Source organism: Ammospiza nelsoni, chromosome 3 (assembly GCF_027579445.1).
Source record: "Ammospiza nelsoni isolate bAmmNel1 chromosome 3, bAmmNel1.pri, whole genome shotgun sequence".
Classification (NCBI taxonomy): Eukaryota; Metazoa; Chordata; class Aves; order Passeriformes; family Passerellidae; genus Ammospiza; species Ammospiza nelsoni.
This window is the reverse complement of record NC_080635.1, coordinates 38,791,413-38,811,504: the sequence shown is the minus strand read 5'-3', so window position 1 is coordinate 38,811,504 and position 20,092 is coordinate 38,791,413. Positions and strand designations below refer to the sequence as shown.

Sequence of the window (20,092 nt, the reverse complement as noted above, 5' to 3'; positions counted from 1 at the left end):
ATTAAGATGTTTAGAAGTAACTGCTGGAGTAGCTTCTTTCTGCCATTAGTATAAGAAAAGCTAGATGGAGAACAATCCCTATGAACTGCGACCTAAGTTATAAGCTATAAAACTAGACATATTTACATAGTTATATTTGATCATGACTTTGTGTCCAAATTTGTAAAACAATCAACTGAAACATGTGAGGGCACAGATCATCATAACTTTGTAGTTACCATTTAATTATTTGTCAACTTTCTGAAAATGGAAAGCTGAAAACAAATTTATAATCATTACATAAACAGCATATTTTATATGTTTTTTCAAAATTATTCTCATCATGGAATAACAGAATGATTGACCTTGGAAGCGACCTCATGGGACAACCCAATCCTCATCCCAGAGTAGGTTCCAGGTGGGTTTTGAATACCTCCTGAGAAGGAGACCACACAACCTCTCTGGGCAGCCTGTTCCAGTGCTCTGTCACCCTGAACAATATTCTGATGAACAATTCTAATTTTCTCCTTTGCACTAAGATAATAATTTCAGAAGAGAGGACAAATGTAACAAAATTTAAACTAGATTTACCTCAATTCAGTTAAAAATCATCAAGACATGTTGTAGTAAATATGGTCTCAAAAAAACCATTTCCATTCAACAGATATTATTTTGGTGGTAACGAACCACTGGTGTACAGAGTTTACATCACAGTAGACAATGATGGACAGAGCTACTTTTCACTTGCAGCTGGCCCAAAATAATTTTGTTAATATCAATGCAAACACTGAAGTTGAACACTGCAATGACATATCAATTACAATATGTGAACATTTCCCGTGTGAATTGGTGTAAGAAGTTCTTGTTCTCATTTTTAAAACTCAGACTTGCATGACAGACTAGACATACTGGACAGTGGAAGACACAAAAAGGAACCTTAACAGTCCTCTATTGTTTTTCACTGCCATAATCAGAAATTCACTGTAGCAAGATATTTTACTCTCACACTATTTGCTGGTGAACACATTCACTTGCAGTTCTACAGAAATTTATTTAAGGGTGGTCTGCTGCACTACCATTTGTCCCTATCTGCCTGTTCTCATGCCATCAATTCTGTCAGTGCTAAACCAGGCCTGACTCTGTAGCAAGTCCTTCAGGGAGGTTCAGCTCTCCACCAAATGGACTCCCCACACCCTCAGAGGAAGGCCAGGGCTTTCTGATGCAAAACAGGGAGCAGGAACAGCAAATCATGCAGGAATGGCAGGACTGCAGCAGCCCTCAGCTCATAGAGCCATGGAAACATTAAGCCTGCTTCATGCTACTAAAAATAAGGCGCTATCACCTCTCCCCCACATCAAAAAGTTTACCATGTTATCCAGTAATCACTGCCAAGACATTTGGCTGCTGCGCTGCCCTTCGTGCACAGCTTCCTGTCTGATCATTCACCCTGAGAGACTTGTATGGGAACTGACAAAACAGGCATCACGTAGGAATTTCCTAAAACGCTCCTAAGGACAGCAGCATCCTTTTTCTGCTACTGTATCACTTATTAATTTCGTTACTTGAACTGAATAAGGAGCAAACAATGGATTGCACAGCATGACCAACGTTTCAACAGGGAAACCATGCAAGGCAGCATGATATTCTCATTTGTAAAAGCAAAAATGTAAAACCAACACGCCATGCAGGAATGAATTAGAAAGAGCTATTCAAGACAGTCAAACTTGCATGCAGAATTTATTGTGGTTTATTAGATGGCTAATAAAAAAAATGAAATCTTCTCCTAATATCTTTCCAATCTCAAACTTTTCCTAGTCCTAATTACAAAGCAACAAATTATGTTCAGCATTACATTATTATTAACTATGTTCTTTTTTTAACTAAGTCTAAAGCATGGTTAAACATTCTTAAATTATTTTTTTTCTCTATATTTCACAATGGAATTCACAGCACACGAAGTTCCCAGGGTAAAACTTAAGACAACCTTCACTTTACCCTAAGTAGCTGAAAATAAACCACAAGGAAAATTTACAACCACACCTATAAGGAAAATACTAGAAATTCACTTAATTAATAAACAAGTTCCACTTCATCACACTTGCTGAAAGCAGTCTTTCAGAAGGAAATGCTTTTAGCTTATTTAACTGAAAAACAAACCACTCTACCAATGCTGTTGCGCCTTCACAATATTCTCTCCTGTTATATAAAGAAAATGTGTTGTATACAGGTGTGACTAAAACCAGAAATACTATCAAGATAACATCTCTGGTAACAGGGACTAAACACAAGGACAGTTAGTGAATGAGTACATACCAAGCACCACTAGAAAAAACGTTCCAATTTGTAAAAATCATGCCATATACAGCACATTTACTTTCCCATACAACTAAATCTAAAGATATTCAAGACTGAAAAGTCTAAAATCACTATTACAGGCAAGATCCAAATATAGGAGCAAAATGAAACAAGCTTCTACTGAAACATTATCTCCTACCCATCACAACTGTAAAATTCTACATTGTAGTCACAAATGATATACAGAATTTGACAGGGAGCATCACTGAATAATTCTGTGTTGTAGTTGTCTTCCAAGAAGATAGAAGTAAAACTACAGCTGCCCCAACATAAGAAAAGCAATAGAAAAATATGAACAACACAGATTCCAGACCAACTTAGAATAGCTAAGTAGAAACCAGAAATACAATCTTTTCCTCAGAAAGGAAACATGTGGAATCAAAAGAAAATGGGGTATAAAGGATCTGTCTGTAATTTGAATTCTGTCATATGTGCCTCATCCCTTACAAAAGCAGCTAGTATAAAGGTGAATTAGCAATTACACTAGACCTGTCATCTGTAAAATGCAAGGAATATCTAAATAAACTCATTCAGCTAGAAACATTTATTCATCACTTCTTACAAAATGCAGAAGGCCTAACATTTCTGGCAGAGGAGTTCGGCCCTACAGCCCAGGAGCTCCAAGAACAACTTCAAACCCTTAATGATGCTCTGGTTTGGTATATTATACTCCTTTATTATGTATGCTCCCTTATCCAGGTTCTGAGTTTTTTCTTCTGTTCTGCAGTGAACAATCAATCCAGAGCATCTTTTGCCTTTCCTCTGCAAGAGAACCACCCATCTGCACTTAACTCACGCAAATAACAAACAACTCTCAAAGCTCCCACAATAAAGAGAGATCAGTGATCTGGAGGATTCACTTCAGAAGGAGGCATAAGGACAGTACAACTTGATGTGATCCCAAGAATCTGCAGACTGCTTTATTAATTCTGCTTTTTTTCAAGAAAAACATGAAAGAAGTAATACTGTATGATCTTGCAGGTGTAGACAAAGACCAGTATCTTACTGAGCTATGGGAAGAGGAAGAGAATTAATCTGAGGGAACTTGAAGTACAGCCAAAAATTTTTTAAAAATTGCTTCATACTAAAGAAATGTAAATTAAATACAAATGAGTAATAACGAAAAAAAAAAAGCTGGCCTTTCCTCAAGGAGGAAAAAAAATGGCTTGCTCAGCCAATCTTCCTCAAGTTGTGCTTTTCATTTCTAAAGATAAAGTACTTGACTATATCACTATCTTGGTAAAATGTAGGAGAAAGTGAAAAGGGAAAATATTAATTCACATCCACAAGGAAAAAAAATCACTAATGATCCAGATTCATAAATGTAAGAAAATACACTTTAGTACTGAAATAGTATCTGTTCACCCAAGTACATTCAAATAGAAATCCACTTTAAGAAATGTGCCTATTTCTGCACTGTTTTAGAAAATGTAATTAGGCTTTTTAACATCTTGAGTACAAAAAATAAATGATCATTCAAAAAAATTAGCAACTAATTTCCATCTCTGAACACTCAGAACATGAGCATTTTTCTGAAATTGATCTCAAACCCAATGCATTGTCACATTGTATGGCAAGATGAAAATGAGTCTTCTCTCCTACATAGTCCCAAATTTTAATCAAGCTGGACAGAATAGAAATACATAACTTTTTTTTTTTTCCAATTTAATCCTTTATCTGAAAAACACTAATAGTTTCAGGTATTCTATCACATGAAAGGGAATCTTACTTTTTCCATTCTTACATTTTAGAGTATCTTTGGAATCTTCTGTCTTTAGAATCTTCCAATATCCACAGTTTCCCTTCTATTGTTGTAATTCACTAGGATTTCCCTTTTTGACTTATGCTTACCCTGATTATTTGAAGGTTTCTGACTACCCTCACAGAAGTTTTCAATTCCTATTCTTTAACACTAAACTGAATTTTTCAGCTCTCAAACTGCCTGAAGCCACAGTTCCACTTTTCATGCTAATTGAACAGATGCAATAGGTAGTACAAACCCAAGTTCACCTATACACTAATTCATTAGTATGTACTACACACACCTGTTCCAGCAAGGCATAATTTTTAGAAATTAGAGCCAACAGACATTTAACTCTTGTGCAAGTAATATGTACCACCCAAATCTCTATGCATATGCATAATATATAAAGATGGTAATGAAGTGAACTGACAAAGAGTATTTCAAGTGATGTTCTATTTGGACAGTAGTTAGCCCTGTGTTGTTATTTTTCATTAAAGGGGAAAAACAATTATTTCTGTAATCTGGATTACAGTGCTTCCCCAATTAGGCTACTGCTGAGGCAGAGCGCTTTCATGACAAAGAGCTGGCTGTCACTTTCACAATGAAAGAACTACTAATGCATTACATTTTTTTGAGGCTCAGAACACACTCATCCCACAGTTGCACAAAACAAGTGTAACACAAACATACACAGAGTATACACACCAGTACTTCAGACATACTGGGGGTTAGTAACCTATCGTCCTGAAGCTGACCCTCCAGTCATATTAGTCAACAGGAAGGGGGAGGTAGAAGAATGAACCTGACAAACTTAATTCACACAGAAGTTTGGTTTCTAAACTGTTTGCTCTGTAGTAGCTAAAGAACGAACATAAGGGTTTCAAAGTTTTGCCCACATAAAAATCCTGGCTATAAACTCAATCTTAAACTCAAGGCCTCTTTAGTATGTGAGTAAATTCTGAAGATCTACTTTCTCTAGTTGTCTGTTGCTTTCAGAAACTGAAAACTGCAATGTCAAGAGATTTAAATCACTATTTTTGTACCTCCTGCTTAATATTCTACCATTTTTTGGTAATTCAGAAATTAAGTCTCTCTCCCTATCTTTAGTAATTTCTAAAAATGTCTTCTGAATAAATCTGCTTATAGAGACAGCATGTGTCACCACAAGTTTCCTCACAGCCAGCATCTATTAGCATTCACTAAGTACCCAAAATCAGTAGGCCACTTTAATACCACCTACCACTTTCTTTTGCAAGATAGTCTCAGTTTTCCTTGTAATATGGAAAATTTTTCCACCACAGAAAAGGATCTGATTTATTCTTATCATTTTACAGGGGCACAGAAGTGGTGGTAAAGATACAAGTTAATGGCGTGGGATGCACTATACAGCCACACTTGAGTCACCTTGCTTTGAGTGAGAATGCAGAGATGATCTAAGAGAAGGGCTCTCACAGGGTAATTCTGGTCTCTGAAAAAGTATTCAAGTCATCGAGATGAGGAGAACCCAGTTTGTACTATCAGGAAATGAGAAAGACAACCATTTTTCAGTTTCACTACTTTCATTTTTCCCTCAGTATACTGACAGCAAAGTTTTTTGATACTAAAGGGATTTGTTCTCTTTGCAAAATGTTTAATGTGATGATCTAAAAAAAACATGTCTTTGTTTCTTAAAGGATCAGAATCATCTAGAAGTGAAACATAAAAGCATGTCTTACTTCCCCAGCCTTGAAGTGAAGAATACTAATACTGAAGGAAAGAGAAAAGTAGAGAAAAGTAGTGTTTGTAACAGTTCAGCATTGCCTTTTAAAGGTGATAACTATTTCCTGTATCTCTATCTCAGACAAAAAAAAAAGTCTCTTTAAAAAAAATCTCTCTCTATTCTCTTCTAAGGAATAATTCAATCTGGAATGAGGCAGTTTAAAGACCACTAGAGTATTACAAAATCATATCTCAACTTCCTTTTAGGATGCTACTCTGCAAGCTTACTCTTACTCCTGTAGCAAATTAGTTGTATTTCTAAAGTACCTTCTGAAAATGGAAATCAAAGGCTTGCATACAAATACTTACTGCAGGTATCAGTAACTTTTTTACTTCTTCAACAGCCCTCTTCAGCTTTATTTCTGCTCTGTTTTGAGCATCCTCCACAGTGATAAGTACATGTAAATCTTCATTCAGGTGTTCCCAGTTGGGCTTGCCTCGATTCTGTTCTTCCTAAAAAAAATTAAAACATGGAAGCTATGAAGCACTTACATTCTGTATAAAACAATCACAAAAAGTAGACAAATTCAAATTTATAAATTCTGTAAATAGTATGAACTTTATTCTCAGCAATGTTTCTTCATACTTTGGAGACTTCCGTATCATATGAACTTAACTTTCAAAATATCATTTTTGGGGTTTTAGAACCTCCTACTCTATATTATACTTTTAAAAGACTGCAATAACATATGCTATTTCTTAAGAGTACCTCCTCCAGCTGAATAAAGGAACAAGAATAGGAATACAAACAAGTATTACTTTCAATATTATTTAGAGCCTTTCAAGAGTAAAACAGGTAAGACATACTAGTGGCTAAGCAACCTATCTTTTGAAGAAAAGTGAAACAGACACCAGACATAGAAACTCCATCTGAATCACTACAAAGAACAGGAAAGCAATTCTCCAGTGTTAAGAATCACTTTCAAATACTCATGAAGATAAGATTTAAAGAATCAAACACTCCAAAAGGAACAGAAGTTGCCATTTTCAAAGGAGAGTTCCATGCACTGGATGAGGGAAAGACAGGAGGAGATGACAAGGCTTTAATACTGAAGTTCTCTAAGGGCAAGTGACAAGATGGTCACCATTACACAGGTACTCATCACATCCATAGCATTAGTAATCCCAAAGATAAATATAAGAAATGTTTTCAGAAAGATATAGCATGCTAAAGAAGCATTTCAATTTTAAACAACAGAAACCAATAAATTTAACTAACACATTCAAGTATCCAGTCTTCCAAAATACAGGATAATGAAACACAACACACAAGAAATTTTCCAACTCCTTTTTTAAACAGTTAATAAAGCTAGCTAAATTTTCATGAAACTTCATTGAATTTTGACAATATTTAAAATATAATACAACAATTTTTAAAAAATGAGGCTTCAATAAAAAGCTTATTACAACTTTGAATCTATAAAAAGGCCTACATAAACAAACACTACTTATTTAAAATTTAAAAAGCTCAGTATAATAGAAGCGTCTCCTATTTGTAAGATAAACCCTTGTGGTTTAACCACAATTCATACTTAAACTTCATCCTTTTTTTATTTTTTTAATTGAAAATGTGTCTTTTTCCCCAAATTTCATGAAAAATTCCTCCAGGAAATCAAATACATTGAGGAAATGTTCCAAGATTTAATACCAACAAATATTTGCAGTGCCTCGTATTCATATATACCTGAGGGAGCACTGCTCCTCAGAGTGTTTCATTTTTAATTCAGCCAAGTCTGAAATGTTTTGTGGAATATGCAAGGATAAAAACAAGGGGTGGGGGAGAACTGAACCATGAGAGATGTATGAAAAGTGGATGTAAAGGAATCAGTACTTTGAAACTACTTTTCACTATGTATGTAACGTGCACATGTCCATTACTCCACACTATCAGATACAGTGGTGTGTTCTGTTGTTTTTAATGTTATTTTTGCCAATTTTTTTAACAAAGGTGGCTGTGAAATTAGGTCTGCCCATTTCAGAAGCTGGGAACAAAGAGAAAAATAAGTCTCACTTATGATATAATACAGAAAGTGATGCAAAGTGCAGCTGAGTTAAAACATCGTCTTTGTTGAAATACAATCTTTGAAAGAACTGTCCATGACAAGGCATTTGCAACTTATTTATTCAGTTGTGATCAAAACTCCACTGTTACTTATTAAACAATTCCATTTTTTTTAAATCCAAAGCAGGAATGAGCTGTTTTCTTTTAAGATGGTGACAAGCAACACCAAAATGAGGTAGTATATAAAATAATATGTAACAGGTATGAAGAATGAGAGAAGGTTCCTAAACCAGCAGAGGGCAGAGGAAGAAATGTGCAACTACCTATTCTGGCACTGAGCCAGTGCTGGAATGGGAAAGGTCCTGGTTACTAACACCAGATGCAAGAAACCTGCACAGGCCCAGTAACACGGGAGGCAAAACAAATAAAACAAGGTTTAAAAGGCCAAGAGGAACAAATGTTAAGGAAAGGTGTCCCCAGGTAAAGCAGCAAGTTCTGTTCCTGAAAGACAAGGAATGCCTCAATGCAGTTTTAGCTACCACGCCATTAAACACCATGCACCATGTTTGTAAATAGTGTTAGCAAACATAAAGGGGCTTCAGGGTGGTGTATCCTTTTCTCTCATAATGAAAATAATATGGTGCAAAGTCTCCAAAACTTGTGTCAGATTAATGTTACATCAAGCACTGGCACTGTACTCCAAATGAGTCTGTTGCAGCATGAGAATTTTTTCCTCTATTTAAAAAGAGAACAAAAAGCAGCATATAAGACAAACAAGCTGCATATAGGACAAACTGAAGATTTTTTATCCCCCTAATTAACTTTTTGGTGGAACATGTTGTGTAAGGTTTATAATCATAGCTATTATTAAGGTGAGACCTCACACCAGAAGTAAACATATAAACTACTTATCAGTAAGATAACTGATTAGTGTATGACTATGATAAGCTCTTCTATGGCCATAAAGTACAGTAATAAAAGTGCTGTTGTTGAGGGTGCTATTCATTACACCACATAGTAGGCCTGAAAAAAAGGCTAAGAGTAAAATTTTGCACACTGTTTAAAAAATAAAAGAAAAAACAGAGTTTGGAATGGGCTTCCAATTTATGTTTATGAACCTCAATACACTGGGGTTATGATTTCACCCAGTGCTCCCAATCTGTCTCATGAGATGGTTTTCTTAGTGGGTTAAAGGTTTCCTAAGATATATCTTTTGTTTGATTGGGAATTCTAATTGAATGTTATACCAGTATGTATATTTCATTATTTATGGGTTTGGTTTTATCCAATTTGGGAAATTTAGGTCTTTACTAGCTTATTAATTCCAACAGAAAGTCAGGTGCAAAACAAAGAGTTACAATCATGGGAGAGGTAACCTGCAAACCTCTTGCACTTAAGAGCTACCATTTCTTATGCTACCTCATTGTCCTTTTAAATATTTTTTAACAGGATGGTTTGGAAAAACATATTTTCTCCCAAGTAAAATCTTTATTTAACTAATCTTCTGTGCAACAAGTCTTGAACACATCTTTTCTCAACCATGCTTTGTTATAGTAAAGCCTGAACAGCAAAGTTGAATATATCTGGAACACAAGTAGAAAGGTATCCTTCTGAAGACTCATGAAATATGGTCCAAGATTTTAAAGGCTGATTAGGGTTTCTTCTGAATTTTTGGGGGAGAAAATGGTGAAAAGATGGGGATGAAAGAATTACTAGGACTTGCCTCATTGCATAACTTGGTACAAAGAAACTACAAGATGTGGCAGTCTTGAAGTGAATTGCAGATAAGACAAACCAGTTCACTTCAGAGATTCAGAAAATCTCTGGGGTGGAAAGGAACCCTGAATATCATCCAGTCCAAGCCCCCTGCTCAGGGCAGGGTCAGCTCAAGCATGTTGCTATGGGTCAGGTTCTAAATATCTCCAAGGACAGACACTCCATCCCCTCCCTGGGAGATATGTTCAGTGTTCAACCAGTGCTCAGTCACAACAACATAAAAAACCCTTTTTCTTAGGTTTAAACATAATTTCTTTTCTTTCAGTGTGCACATTGCCCCTTGTCCTTCAGTAGCAACTGTTCATCCATTCAGCCAAGTTGCCAGGTCTACCTATTGAAAAAGCAGTCAGGAGTAATAGAAATGGTCATGAGAATTATTTTGGGAAAGAAACATTTGCTACCACAGCAGGAAGGGCATGCACACTGAAGGAAGAAACAGCATCAGGAAAATCAGAAAACCTAAGACTTGGGGAAAAACAAATTTCAACAGCATATATTCAAAATTATATTGCATGCACGAGAAGCAACTGGCAGTGTGAAGTCTGCCTGCATCCCAGAGATTGTCTATGGAAGAATTATACAGGAAAAATGGAGACTGAAGATGTACTACAGATGAACTACAAAGTAAAGTGATTTACACCACAACCTTGGGGAACAACAATATTAGGAAAGCTTAATTATAACCAAACTATCTTGTCTGCTGAATTAAAGAACATTAGGGACAACATAAATGGCAGATGAAATTTCACTGTGTTCCTTGTTTGGCAGAAATCTCAGTATCCTTAAATATAGCCTAATTCTGCAGACAGATTTGCTTTCATTCTCTTGCCTGCGCATATACACTCATTAATCCTAAGAGTACCTATGCACAATAATGGACTGCTCAATATTTATCTCGCTATTAGGGCCAATGTATTAGGTAGTTAAAAAAAAATATTGCTACAAGTCCTAAAATTTAGCTGCAGAAAAAAAAAGTAGCATAGCTACAGGAATTTTCTAGGAGAGGGATTTAGGGAGATGCAGAAAAGCAGGTAAAGGATGCAACTGACTTGAATCTATGAAATCAAACTTAAATATTAGAAAGATTGTTGCTTCTAGGGAACTACTGCAGTCCAGCTCACTGTAAAATTGTATCCCATATTTTCCACACACCTCACCATACCACAGTAACTTCAAGTTGTGGTCTTGCATCTGTGCATCTTGGGCCTAAATGGCTATTCCTATTTACAGCTCCATATCCCATCCCAATGCTTTCTTCTAATTCCTCAGCTTCTGACTGAACAAGACTGAGACAGAAGCTTCCTAGCTTTCTGTAAGCTATGCAAAGTAGATGACTGAAACCTCCTCTAGACTCCTCAAAGTCAGGTCTCTGTTTAGCCAGTACGTTTCAAACAGCTTCAAATCCAAATGAAAGAAGTGTCAAGGTAGACTGAAATTGTAAAAATTATTCAAATGTTGGAGAAGGAAAATATCAACACAAAGAAAGTCACCAAAAATATTTCATCATCAACTTAAAACAACTCCTCAGATCTGATTTCTCACCCCAAAGACTTTCACAGTATGGCAAACTGACAAAAAAATAAATTGAAAAATTAAGAACTGGTCAAGTAGGATCCAGTCACTTCCAACTGTCAGAATACCATTAAAGAAAAATTAAATTAAAAGTAATGAAAAAATACTATGCTAGTATCTGTTTATATGCAGCCAGAGAAACATCCGTTAGACAATAAAGAAAGAATGAAAGAATGCATACAGTGTGGGAAGAGTGGAAGCAACTTTCCCACACGGCACCTTTTTCAGAAAGCTATGGGCTATTCTATAGTAATTAAAAAGGTGCAGCTTCCATTCTGTGCACTTTTTTCCACTCCATCTCATACAATTTCCTGTAATGTAAGCCACTGAAAAGATACAAAACCAGCTCAGTACCAACAGCGGGGAACTTTTAAAGAAGTCAAGCCACCAGTTCAAGCAAGTGTTGAAAATTACCCTTAGTATTCTCACTCATCTTGAAGTGATAGGCTATTAAATTCTGTTTTCATCAAACTATTAAGCAAGCTGGTCTCCCTACTGAATGACAAAAACCACAGAAAAGATAGAGTAAAAGGGAAGAATGTTTTCATATAATGTCAAATTGAACACTAGAATTAAAAGGCATCAGAATAGCTTTAGTCCTTCAAATGATACAAAGGTTTAATTCAAGTACACTAAGAACTTTAATTAAAAATATCTTAAGATAGAAAAACCAATATAATCACTCACAGCTACTTTTCAGAGTCAAATGGAGGAGGTAAGATGTGGAGAGAAGAAATTCGGCTATTTAGTAAAAATCTCACAATATATTTTGTCTAATAAATTGTGCTGTAGGTACATTAATTGACAGTAGCTCTAGGTGAATATTTCTTTTCCACAATGAAAACATTCACACATATATATCAAAACTTCAAAAATAATTCAAAGAACAGTTTAAAAGAAACTGTGTGGATTTAAAAAAATAGAACTAACATGTTGATTTTAAAGAATTCTGAAACAGAAGTTAAATTTAGCAAAAAAGTCACAAATAAGGTCATAAATAAAATCCTGATCTAATTTTAGTATTTTTACGTAAGACATGATATGTATTGCAGCCATGCAACAATATTTGAATTAATAAGTCGAAAAGAAACATTAATCAACCAGGCAATAGAGTCTACATCTTACTTTACAACCTTTTGTTGACACAGATGAGCGGGTAAAAGCAAGTCAGAGGAATCTTAGAGGAATGCACTTTGCCCTAAAGTCATATACTCCCAACCTTTGAAGAGTTGTCTGTCTTGTGTCGTTTAATGAAACTTCTGTTCTTGCAACTGCTCTGCCAACCTGAGCTACAGAATTTTATTTTTAAGTTTTTGGCTTCTCTGCTGCAGAGATAGTTCAAGACAAACATCCAGAAGACAGAAGATTTCTGTAACATTGTGCAAGGAATAAACCACTCAGTCTACAAATAATTCCACATCAGCTGATCCATATTCATGGGAAATCCAGACGTAATGAAGCAAAAATCCCCTGAATAATCTCTTACTGCTGTGTTACTGCATCCTTTCCTGGGCAGTGCAACAACTTCCTAAGGTTCACTGCCTCACTGCTCCCTCTGGGACTGGCCCAGCAGCACAGCAGCCTTTCACACCACATGCTGATGCAGCAGATGCCTCCCCACTTCCCCCTCATCTTCTGCTGGGCAAGGGAGTTTGCAACCATGAAGGGCTACAGTCAACCAAGGTCAGTGCTGGGAAAAGGAGAAGAAGGTGAAGCACCATATTTTAACAATCCCCTTAAAAGGCTGTCTCACCACGTCTCATGAAACTATCATAAGTGAAACCCAATTATGCATGTGCCAGGGACAGAACACAGGCATCTTTGTTATCTGGTGTGAAGCAACCTGCTCATCTGTGCATTAAATGATAGCATTACAGTAATAACTCTAAATGGGGCTTCCTCCTTCCATTTTTGTGACTGAATCTTAGGTCTCGACAGGATTGGCTGCTACAAAACAAAGAAAAAATCCTAAAAAACAACCCCTCCATCTCCAAAACTGTATTTGAGTGATACAGTCCTGATATTAACATTTTAACAGAAGTTCTTAATTTAGATGAGGCCTGCAAACAAAATAAGGGCTAAGGTAAGTACCAAAAATGGAGGTTTTTATCAGATGGAACTCCAAGCCAGCCTCGAAGAAAACCAGTTTAAAATGATGCACCAATTACAGTATCTGTTTGAACAACAGAAGTAATTTTATAACATGAAGCATCAGAACACACTGATTGTCCTAACCCCTGCTGATAAACTGCTTTAATTGTGCAGTTACAGTCAGGCAAATTAACACAGACTTTTGCTCCTACTGAGTTTCTAATGACAGCAGTTCACAAGCAGAAAGCTGGTAAAAAAGTACGGCTACAAAGGAATGCTGAGGGAACAGCACCTGGTCAGGGAGAACAGCAGCTTACTCCACATTTAGAATTCCTGACCAAAGTTTCCACCTATAGAAACAGAGGATCAATGGCTTAAATTAACAGTCACACACTTGTTGTTTTGGTTGTCAAACAAGTTAGTGCTATTTATCGAGTCTTTAATTATAAATTATTATTGTACAGCAAGATTATTGTATTATTGTACAGCAAGGCAATTTTGGATTGAAAAAGTAGGTGTCTTCCAGCATGCATTAAACTAGCCAGTAGCTGTCAAACATTGTCGAAGGACATTATCTAAAGCATCTTTTAAGAATTGTTCTAAAAATAAAAAAATAAAAAAAAAAAATTGGCGGCATGAAGCAACCTAATGTTTAAATGACTCAAGAGGATTCTGCTCTCTGTCCCAAAGCCTCACCACAGACACTGCGCTCAGGACGCTTCAGGCACCGCCCCAAGTTCAGATCTGCCCTGCACTCAAAATGGTTCCTAAATGCTCCCAACAGCGCCCTGGACGCTTCAGCTTCCCAGCACGAGTGACCGGGGCCGCCACAGCCCCGGGGGCTGCAGACAGGATAGGAAGCCCTGTCACCATCATTGTCACCATCGCTGTCACCATGGGTGTCACGGCCCGCCCCGCAGGGCCGCGCCGCACGGGGAGCGCTCCCCTGCACGGACCGGCCCGCAGGAACTCGGGCAAAGCCGGGAACTTTGTGCCAAATCGCTTCCAGCCCTGCATGTCCCCAGCAACCTCTGCTTGCGGGCTTCTCTCGAGTTGTGCCCTGGTGAAAAATAAGGTCTGTGGAACAAGCTGTATTTTCGAGTGCTATCAAAGCCCAGAGCCTGTTAAGACTACTGAGTATTTCACGGCTGTGGGATAAAAGTAAAAAAGTTTTGCACGCATCAGTATCCACAGGGAAATAAATGAGAATTTAGTACATGAAATGCACAGCGTAAACTCAATATCTGGACGTATTCATTAGAAATGAATGCAACTTTTACTATTGATACTTAAAATTACTATGAAGAAACTTCACCCAGGCAGAGGAGTGAGAGTGTTCATTTCTCTGACTTTGGACTACAGGTAAGAGTTTTAACACTTTATCAGTATTCCTGGCACAGTAAACTTTATATGGATACAGTTACACTGATATCTAAGTACGGTTTATTCCTCTACAGAAAAGGGAATAAGCACGATGAAAAATTTCACAATATTGTGTTTCTTTTTACACACTGTCCACTCACTAAACAAACATCAAATTCCCTTGAAAGAAAATTAAATACCCATAAATCCTGAATGCAACTCTTCAGAGTTAGCTTTAGCTGGCTTTGTGAAGGGAAGTACCTCTGTATTCTGAATTGCAAGGTACAAAAGACATTTTTCAGTGCAGGCTTCAATCAATAAAACGTAACCTGTGAAAGTGGACACATTGCTCAGAGCATTCTCTATAGGCAGTGTGTTTTAACTCATGACTCAAGTCCATTTATCATCAGTCACTAATGAAATTAACTTCAAAATAACCTGCAACTGTTCTAAAATCACTTCTGCATATTTCCCTCAGAGTTTATGAGCATTATTAATAAGTATAAAGCTGATTCCACTATTCACCTTTAGATGGAGAAAAGACAACAAAAGTGTTCTTTTATATGCCTTATTATCAAGCAGCAGCTATATACCACACATACATAGTAAATTACTCAATTTACTTCAAACACTTTACAATTTTTATTTTTAAAATAATTAAAAATAGACATTAGAATTATATATAAATATATATGTAATAGAAAAGTCTACAATGGATCAGTTTTTATGAACATGAAAAGGTATCTCTTAAAAGAGAACCAACATGTCACTAATATCATAGTGACTATATAAAACTATGGAATTTACTCTTTTAAGTACATTAAGATTCTTTTCTATATCTGAGTTTTTATTTCAGTAGTATTCCAGTATTATGTTTTAATTTACCATTTTACTTCCTTCTACCCAGGAAGAAGACTAGGACACTAAGGTACTAGCCTTGCTAACACATCTCTATTGCACCCAAAAATTTATCAAGGTAACTAAAACTCTGCTGAAGTTCAGGCTGACAGGCAAAATAGTCTTAATTAAACTGAAATCTGATGACCATATTCCATCTGGGTTTCTCATACTAGGAGATCTGGAAGTGCTGACATGCAAAAGGACCTAATCTAATACATGCTCCAAAACTAACTCAAGGCATGGCAAATGGCAACTTTAAGAAATTTGCTTGAAGAGAGAAGCTGCAACTCTAATAAAATGCAATCTAACTATCCAGTGGTTTGTACACATCCAGGAACTGAGCATCAAGATCCTAGTACTGCCTCAGGTAAAAGGTCACCAACATCACCCAGTGGTGTTCCAGGAGTGCCCTGGTACTGGGCCACAGAAACACAGAAGGAGACACTTCCCACTTTGCCCTCCTGCAAACCACTGCCAGGACAGTGAGGGGAAAAAAAAAAAAAAAAAAAAAGGGAGGCAACCCTAGCCCAGCCAAAAAGGACTTCATTAGGAGCTAGGTTCCTGTGTGTTTACAGTTGAGAATGATTAAGTAAAACATAAATAGCATAGTGAGGTGTACCCTTATTTTACCCTTATTTATAGCTTCAGCATGATCATCCTAGTTTTTCATTTTTCTATTAATATGAAACTTTTATTTTCATCTGTGCAGCAAACACAAATTGTAGACAGGATCACAGGCACCTCTGATTTAATTATTTGGGAGCTTAGGGAAACATCTGAGCAGTGATTTCACATTTTGGAATATTTATTGTATTTTTTACACTGAAGTGCTATCACTATTCCTCAACTATATTTACAGGGGAAAAAAACCTGCTTGCTCATTGGTTTCTCAGTCTTTTAGTGTACATAGTAAACCACTCCCAAGTATTTCTCTGAGAATCTTTTTTTTAATGGTTAAGAGAAAACCAAGCAAACAAACAAAAACCCCAACCCCAAACCACTGTTCTTGACTCCAATCTGGAATGCCATTTACAGCATGCTGTATTTGGAAAACTGCACTCTGTGTTGTATTAGACGCTAGAACTTGGCCAAGTAAAAAAAAAATTAAACAAATTATACTTTTGTGTTCAATGGAATGCATGATCAGCTCCTAGGCTAGTAGCGTAATTGTACGTGTTTTGGAACATTTTTCTTTCCTCTTCTGAAGCACTATCATGTAACTTTCAACAACAGTAACTGCTGCACATAACTGTGGCATCTCAGCCATTTTTATTTCTCCATTGCATGTTTTATTTCCTCTATCTTGTTTTGACTTGATTGCTGCTTCACACAGCAAACCTGGCCAATGCATTAGCATTCCCCTCACCAATAATGTGAATTCAGTGTTAAATTGATCTATTTTGCAGCTAAACTCATCCTCAACCCCCTGGGCTCCTGCTCTTTTATGACAGCTTCACAGATACGTGATGCTAAACAAACTAAAAGGGCCAAGATGTATCAAAATATACCCACATTTCTCTTCAGGTGCTATTCCTGCTCAATCTAAACATGAATTCCAGAAACTTTCACTCATTTACGTTTAAAACCTATGAAGTGGACAGAACTACAATAACTCATACATAAATTTGTGAAGTTTCAAATTTTTTTTTATAATCAGGAATAAGGGATGGGATTTTCTTTCCAAACTGAATTTACAGACCTCTTAAGGAAAAGAAGGGGAAAGAAATATCAAGAGGAGAAAAAATATAACAGCTAAGTGACCTTTTGGAAGTACCAGAATAAGCAGCTGCTGCTACCTTGCATTTTAATGCCAACACATCCACACCTCACTTCCTTCCTCTCCATTTGCCTATTGCTTCCCGAGTCCCATGGCTCAGCCCTTGCCTGCAAATCCGACCATTCTGCTGTCAGCATTTCCCCAAGAGAGGGAGAGGTTGCACACGTCTCTCATGAAGATAAAAAATACAACATATATCAATAGGGGTTCCTCTGCGTAAATCTTAGTGAAGGTCTTAAGGGAGTACACTGAAGAAAACTTTGTAAAATTGCAATATATTCCTGACAACTCTTTGCTTTTTTTGTTACAAAATAACTGCAAACTTTTTAAAGAGAGAATTTTTCTTCCCCATTTTCCCATGCTGCAAACATTTACAATAATACACCATTACTAACATTAACATCTTTTCTGAGACTTCTCAGCACTTAGTAAAGGAAGTGAAATTTCACTAACTCCAAAGCTTTGCACGAAATGTACAAAGATGTTACTACAGAACAGTTTTAACGTAAACTTACACTGAACACATTAAGATAACCTCAGTGTGCCAAGAAAATTAAGAAGCACCACCTCTTAGCCCACAATATAATGGACAAGTTTCAGATGCAGCATACAACTATGCACAGAAGCCAAATTTAAGAAAATAAAACAAAAATTCTTCCCTATTTCCTCCCCTCCCCCCAAAAATGAAGTAAAAAAGTAACAAGTTTATATTTTTAACTTCTTGTATGTACAAAAATGTGACCTCAGTTTAAGAACATGAAGTAACTACTGTTTCTATAAACTCAAATGAGACTTGCAGTGTAAAACAGAATTACTGTTATAATGATACGATGTTAGCTTTATTTTAGGACATTGTGATCTTTAGGTTTTTGCTGTTTGTCAAAGCAATTAAAAAAGAGAGTCATGACTCAAACCAAACATACCTAGGTAGTAGTTTAGTAACTTCAAGTAAAGTTCCTTTAAACAGCCATAAAGGAACTGTTTAACTGCTCAGAGAAATGAGGGGGGAAAAAAGGAAAAAATTAAAAGAGCTGAAAACAAACACTCAACATCACTGATTTTTTCAGAATGGTTCAGGGATAGGCTGGGGAAGGGAAGGGTAGAGTATATAACTTAAACCTGTGACACTCTGCCAACAGAACTTCACCTGTGGGCTACAAGCAGCCAAATGCAGGAAAGAGGCCTTGTGCAAGAAAGCAAAGCTGTTTTTATTGCTAGGACCAAGCTGACATGGTTCAATGCCAGAGTTTTAACTCAAAGTCTATATTTTGCAATTCTTGAGAATGGTTCTTTGTGATTTGGATGTGTAACTAAATAATAACAACCAAGTTTTGACAAGAGCAGGCAGAGTCAAACTGGAAAAAACAGGGTGAGAGGGAGGGATCAATGTTACAACAGCCCTCATACATAAACTGAAGTGCTTTGTGCAATCCTCACCTTAGCAAAAAAATAGTGCATCAAGTACTTATATGATAATGCCTAGTATTTTTCTTATTTCCCCTTTCTTGTTTCAATTCTTTGGATGAATCTTCATTGGAGATTTCCTCAAAGATGTACTCCTGCTTCCTCCAGGTGTGCCAAGATAGCAAGAACACTCAAGTGCCTAGGCAGCTAAATGCTACCCTGTACATTTGGATTAAAATTACATAAATGTGCCTCTTATGCCAACAAGAAAGTAGAATCCTAAACATAAACCAAACCTCTTCCATAAGTGGTCGCTTCAATAAATATTGACAACTTTGGTCACAATGTCCATGCATATAATTAGAACACTGCACTGTCACTTCAGAGAAAGAAACTGTCCCGAATCCCAAGACAGAACTATTCTGAGTTTTGTTGTATAGCAGGGCTTCCTCCACAGACTTCAGTTTAACACAGCTGCAGGGGTACCTGCTCACTCCCACAAGAGAAGTGGCTCCATTCCTTTCTCCTTCCCTCTTTGTACCAGCACAGCAGCTCTGCAGTTCACAGAGCACCAGGCACTGCTGTCAGAGGAGGTTCTGCCTGTTCAGCAGGCCGGACTGGCTCGGTGACACACTCCACAAGCAGCAGCAGCAGGCTGAGCACACCGCAGGGCACAGGCAGATCTCCCTCTGCAGGGAGCTGCCAGCTGTCAGTCACACCTCTGGCAGGACACACAGCAGCCCAGGCACTCCCAAAGGGTGCTGAGCCCCTCGCTCTCACTGCCCAGGGGACACGCGGGCATTTGCAAGCGCCACAAACACCACAGGTAATCTTACCGCAATACCTACACTCCTAGCAGAAGGTAAATATTCTGAAAACTCAGTTTCCACTCCGAGTTAGGCCTGCAGAGCAATCAGCTTCCTTCCACTACAAATGCTATCTCAGTTGCTTACCTGAGAAACTAGCACACTATGTCCCGTGCATTTAAGCAAGGGTGTGTCAAAGAAAAAAGCCCCGTCATTCACAGCACAGTGATTAACTCTAAAATAAAGTTCACCTAGACAGAGAGGTTTAGAATCTTCTTAAAAATGTGTCGTTTCACAGGGGATATTAATGCAAATTAAGTAAACTAACATACTAAAAAAAAAGAAATTCTCTTATGAAGAATACAGAAAAATCAAATTTTCCACTGAGTACAGAACTAACAATAAACACTGGCTAACAAACTAAAGCTGAGTCCTTGAAAGAATTCAGAACTCCTGACTCAAATAATCTCAGCACACAAGTTCTCCTTGTATTTAAGACTGAAACCTTGCACACAGTCTGTAATTATACATCTATTGCAGCAGTTGCCTCAAATCCTTGCTACAAT

General features: G+C 37.1%; 1 protein-coding gene across 9 annotated transcripts in view; it reads right to left on the bottom strand.

The window, feature by feature from the left end:
* The window catches only part of QKI (QKI, KH domain containing RNA binding), a 145,896-nt gene that overhangs the window by 39,167 nt on the left and 86,637 nt on the right, over window positions 1-20,092 (bottom strand). For all 9 annotated transcript variants that reach the window (XR_009418173.1, XR_009418174.1, XM_059469371.1 and 6 more), the window contains one exon: window positions 6,146-6,289. Coding sequence is in view for 7 of the 9 variants with exons in the window: in XM_059469371.1 (XP_059325354.1) it covers window positions 6,146-6,289 (144 nt within the window). In the remaining 2 variants the exon portion in view is untranslated. The remainder of the gene's footprint in view (window positions 1-6,145; window positions 6,290-20,092) is intronic.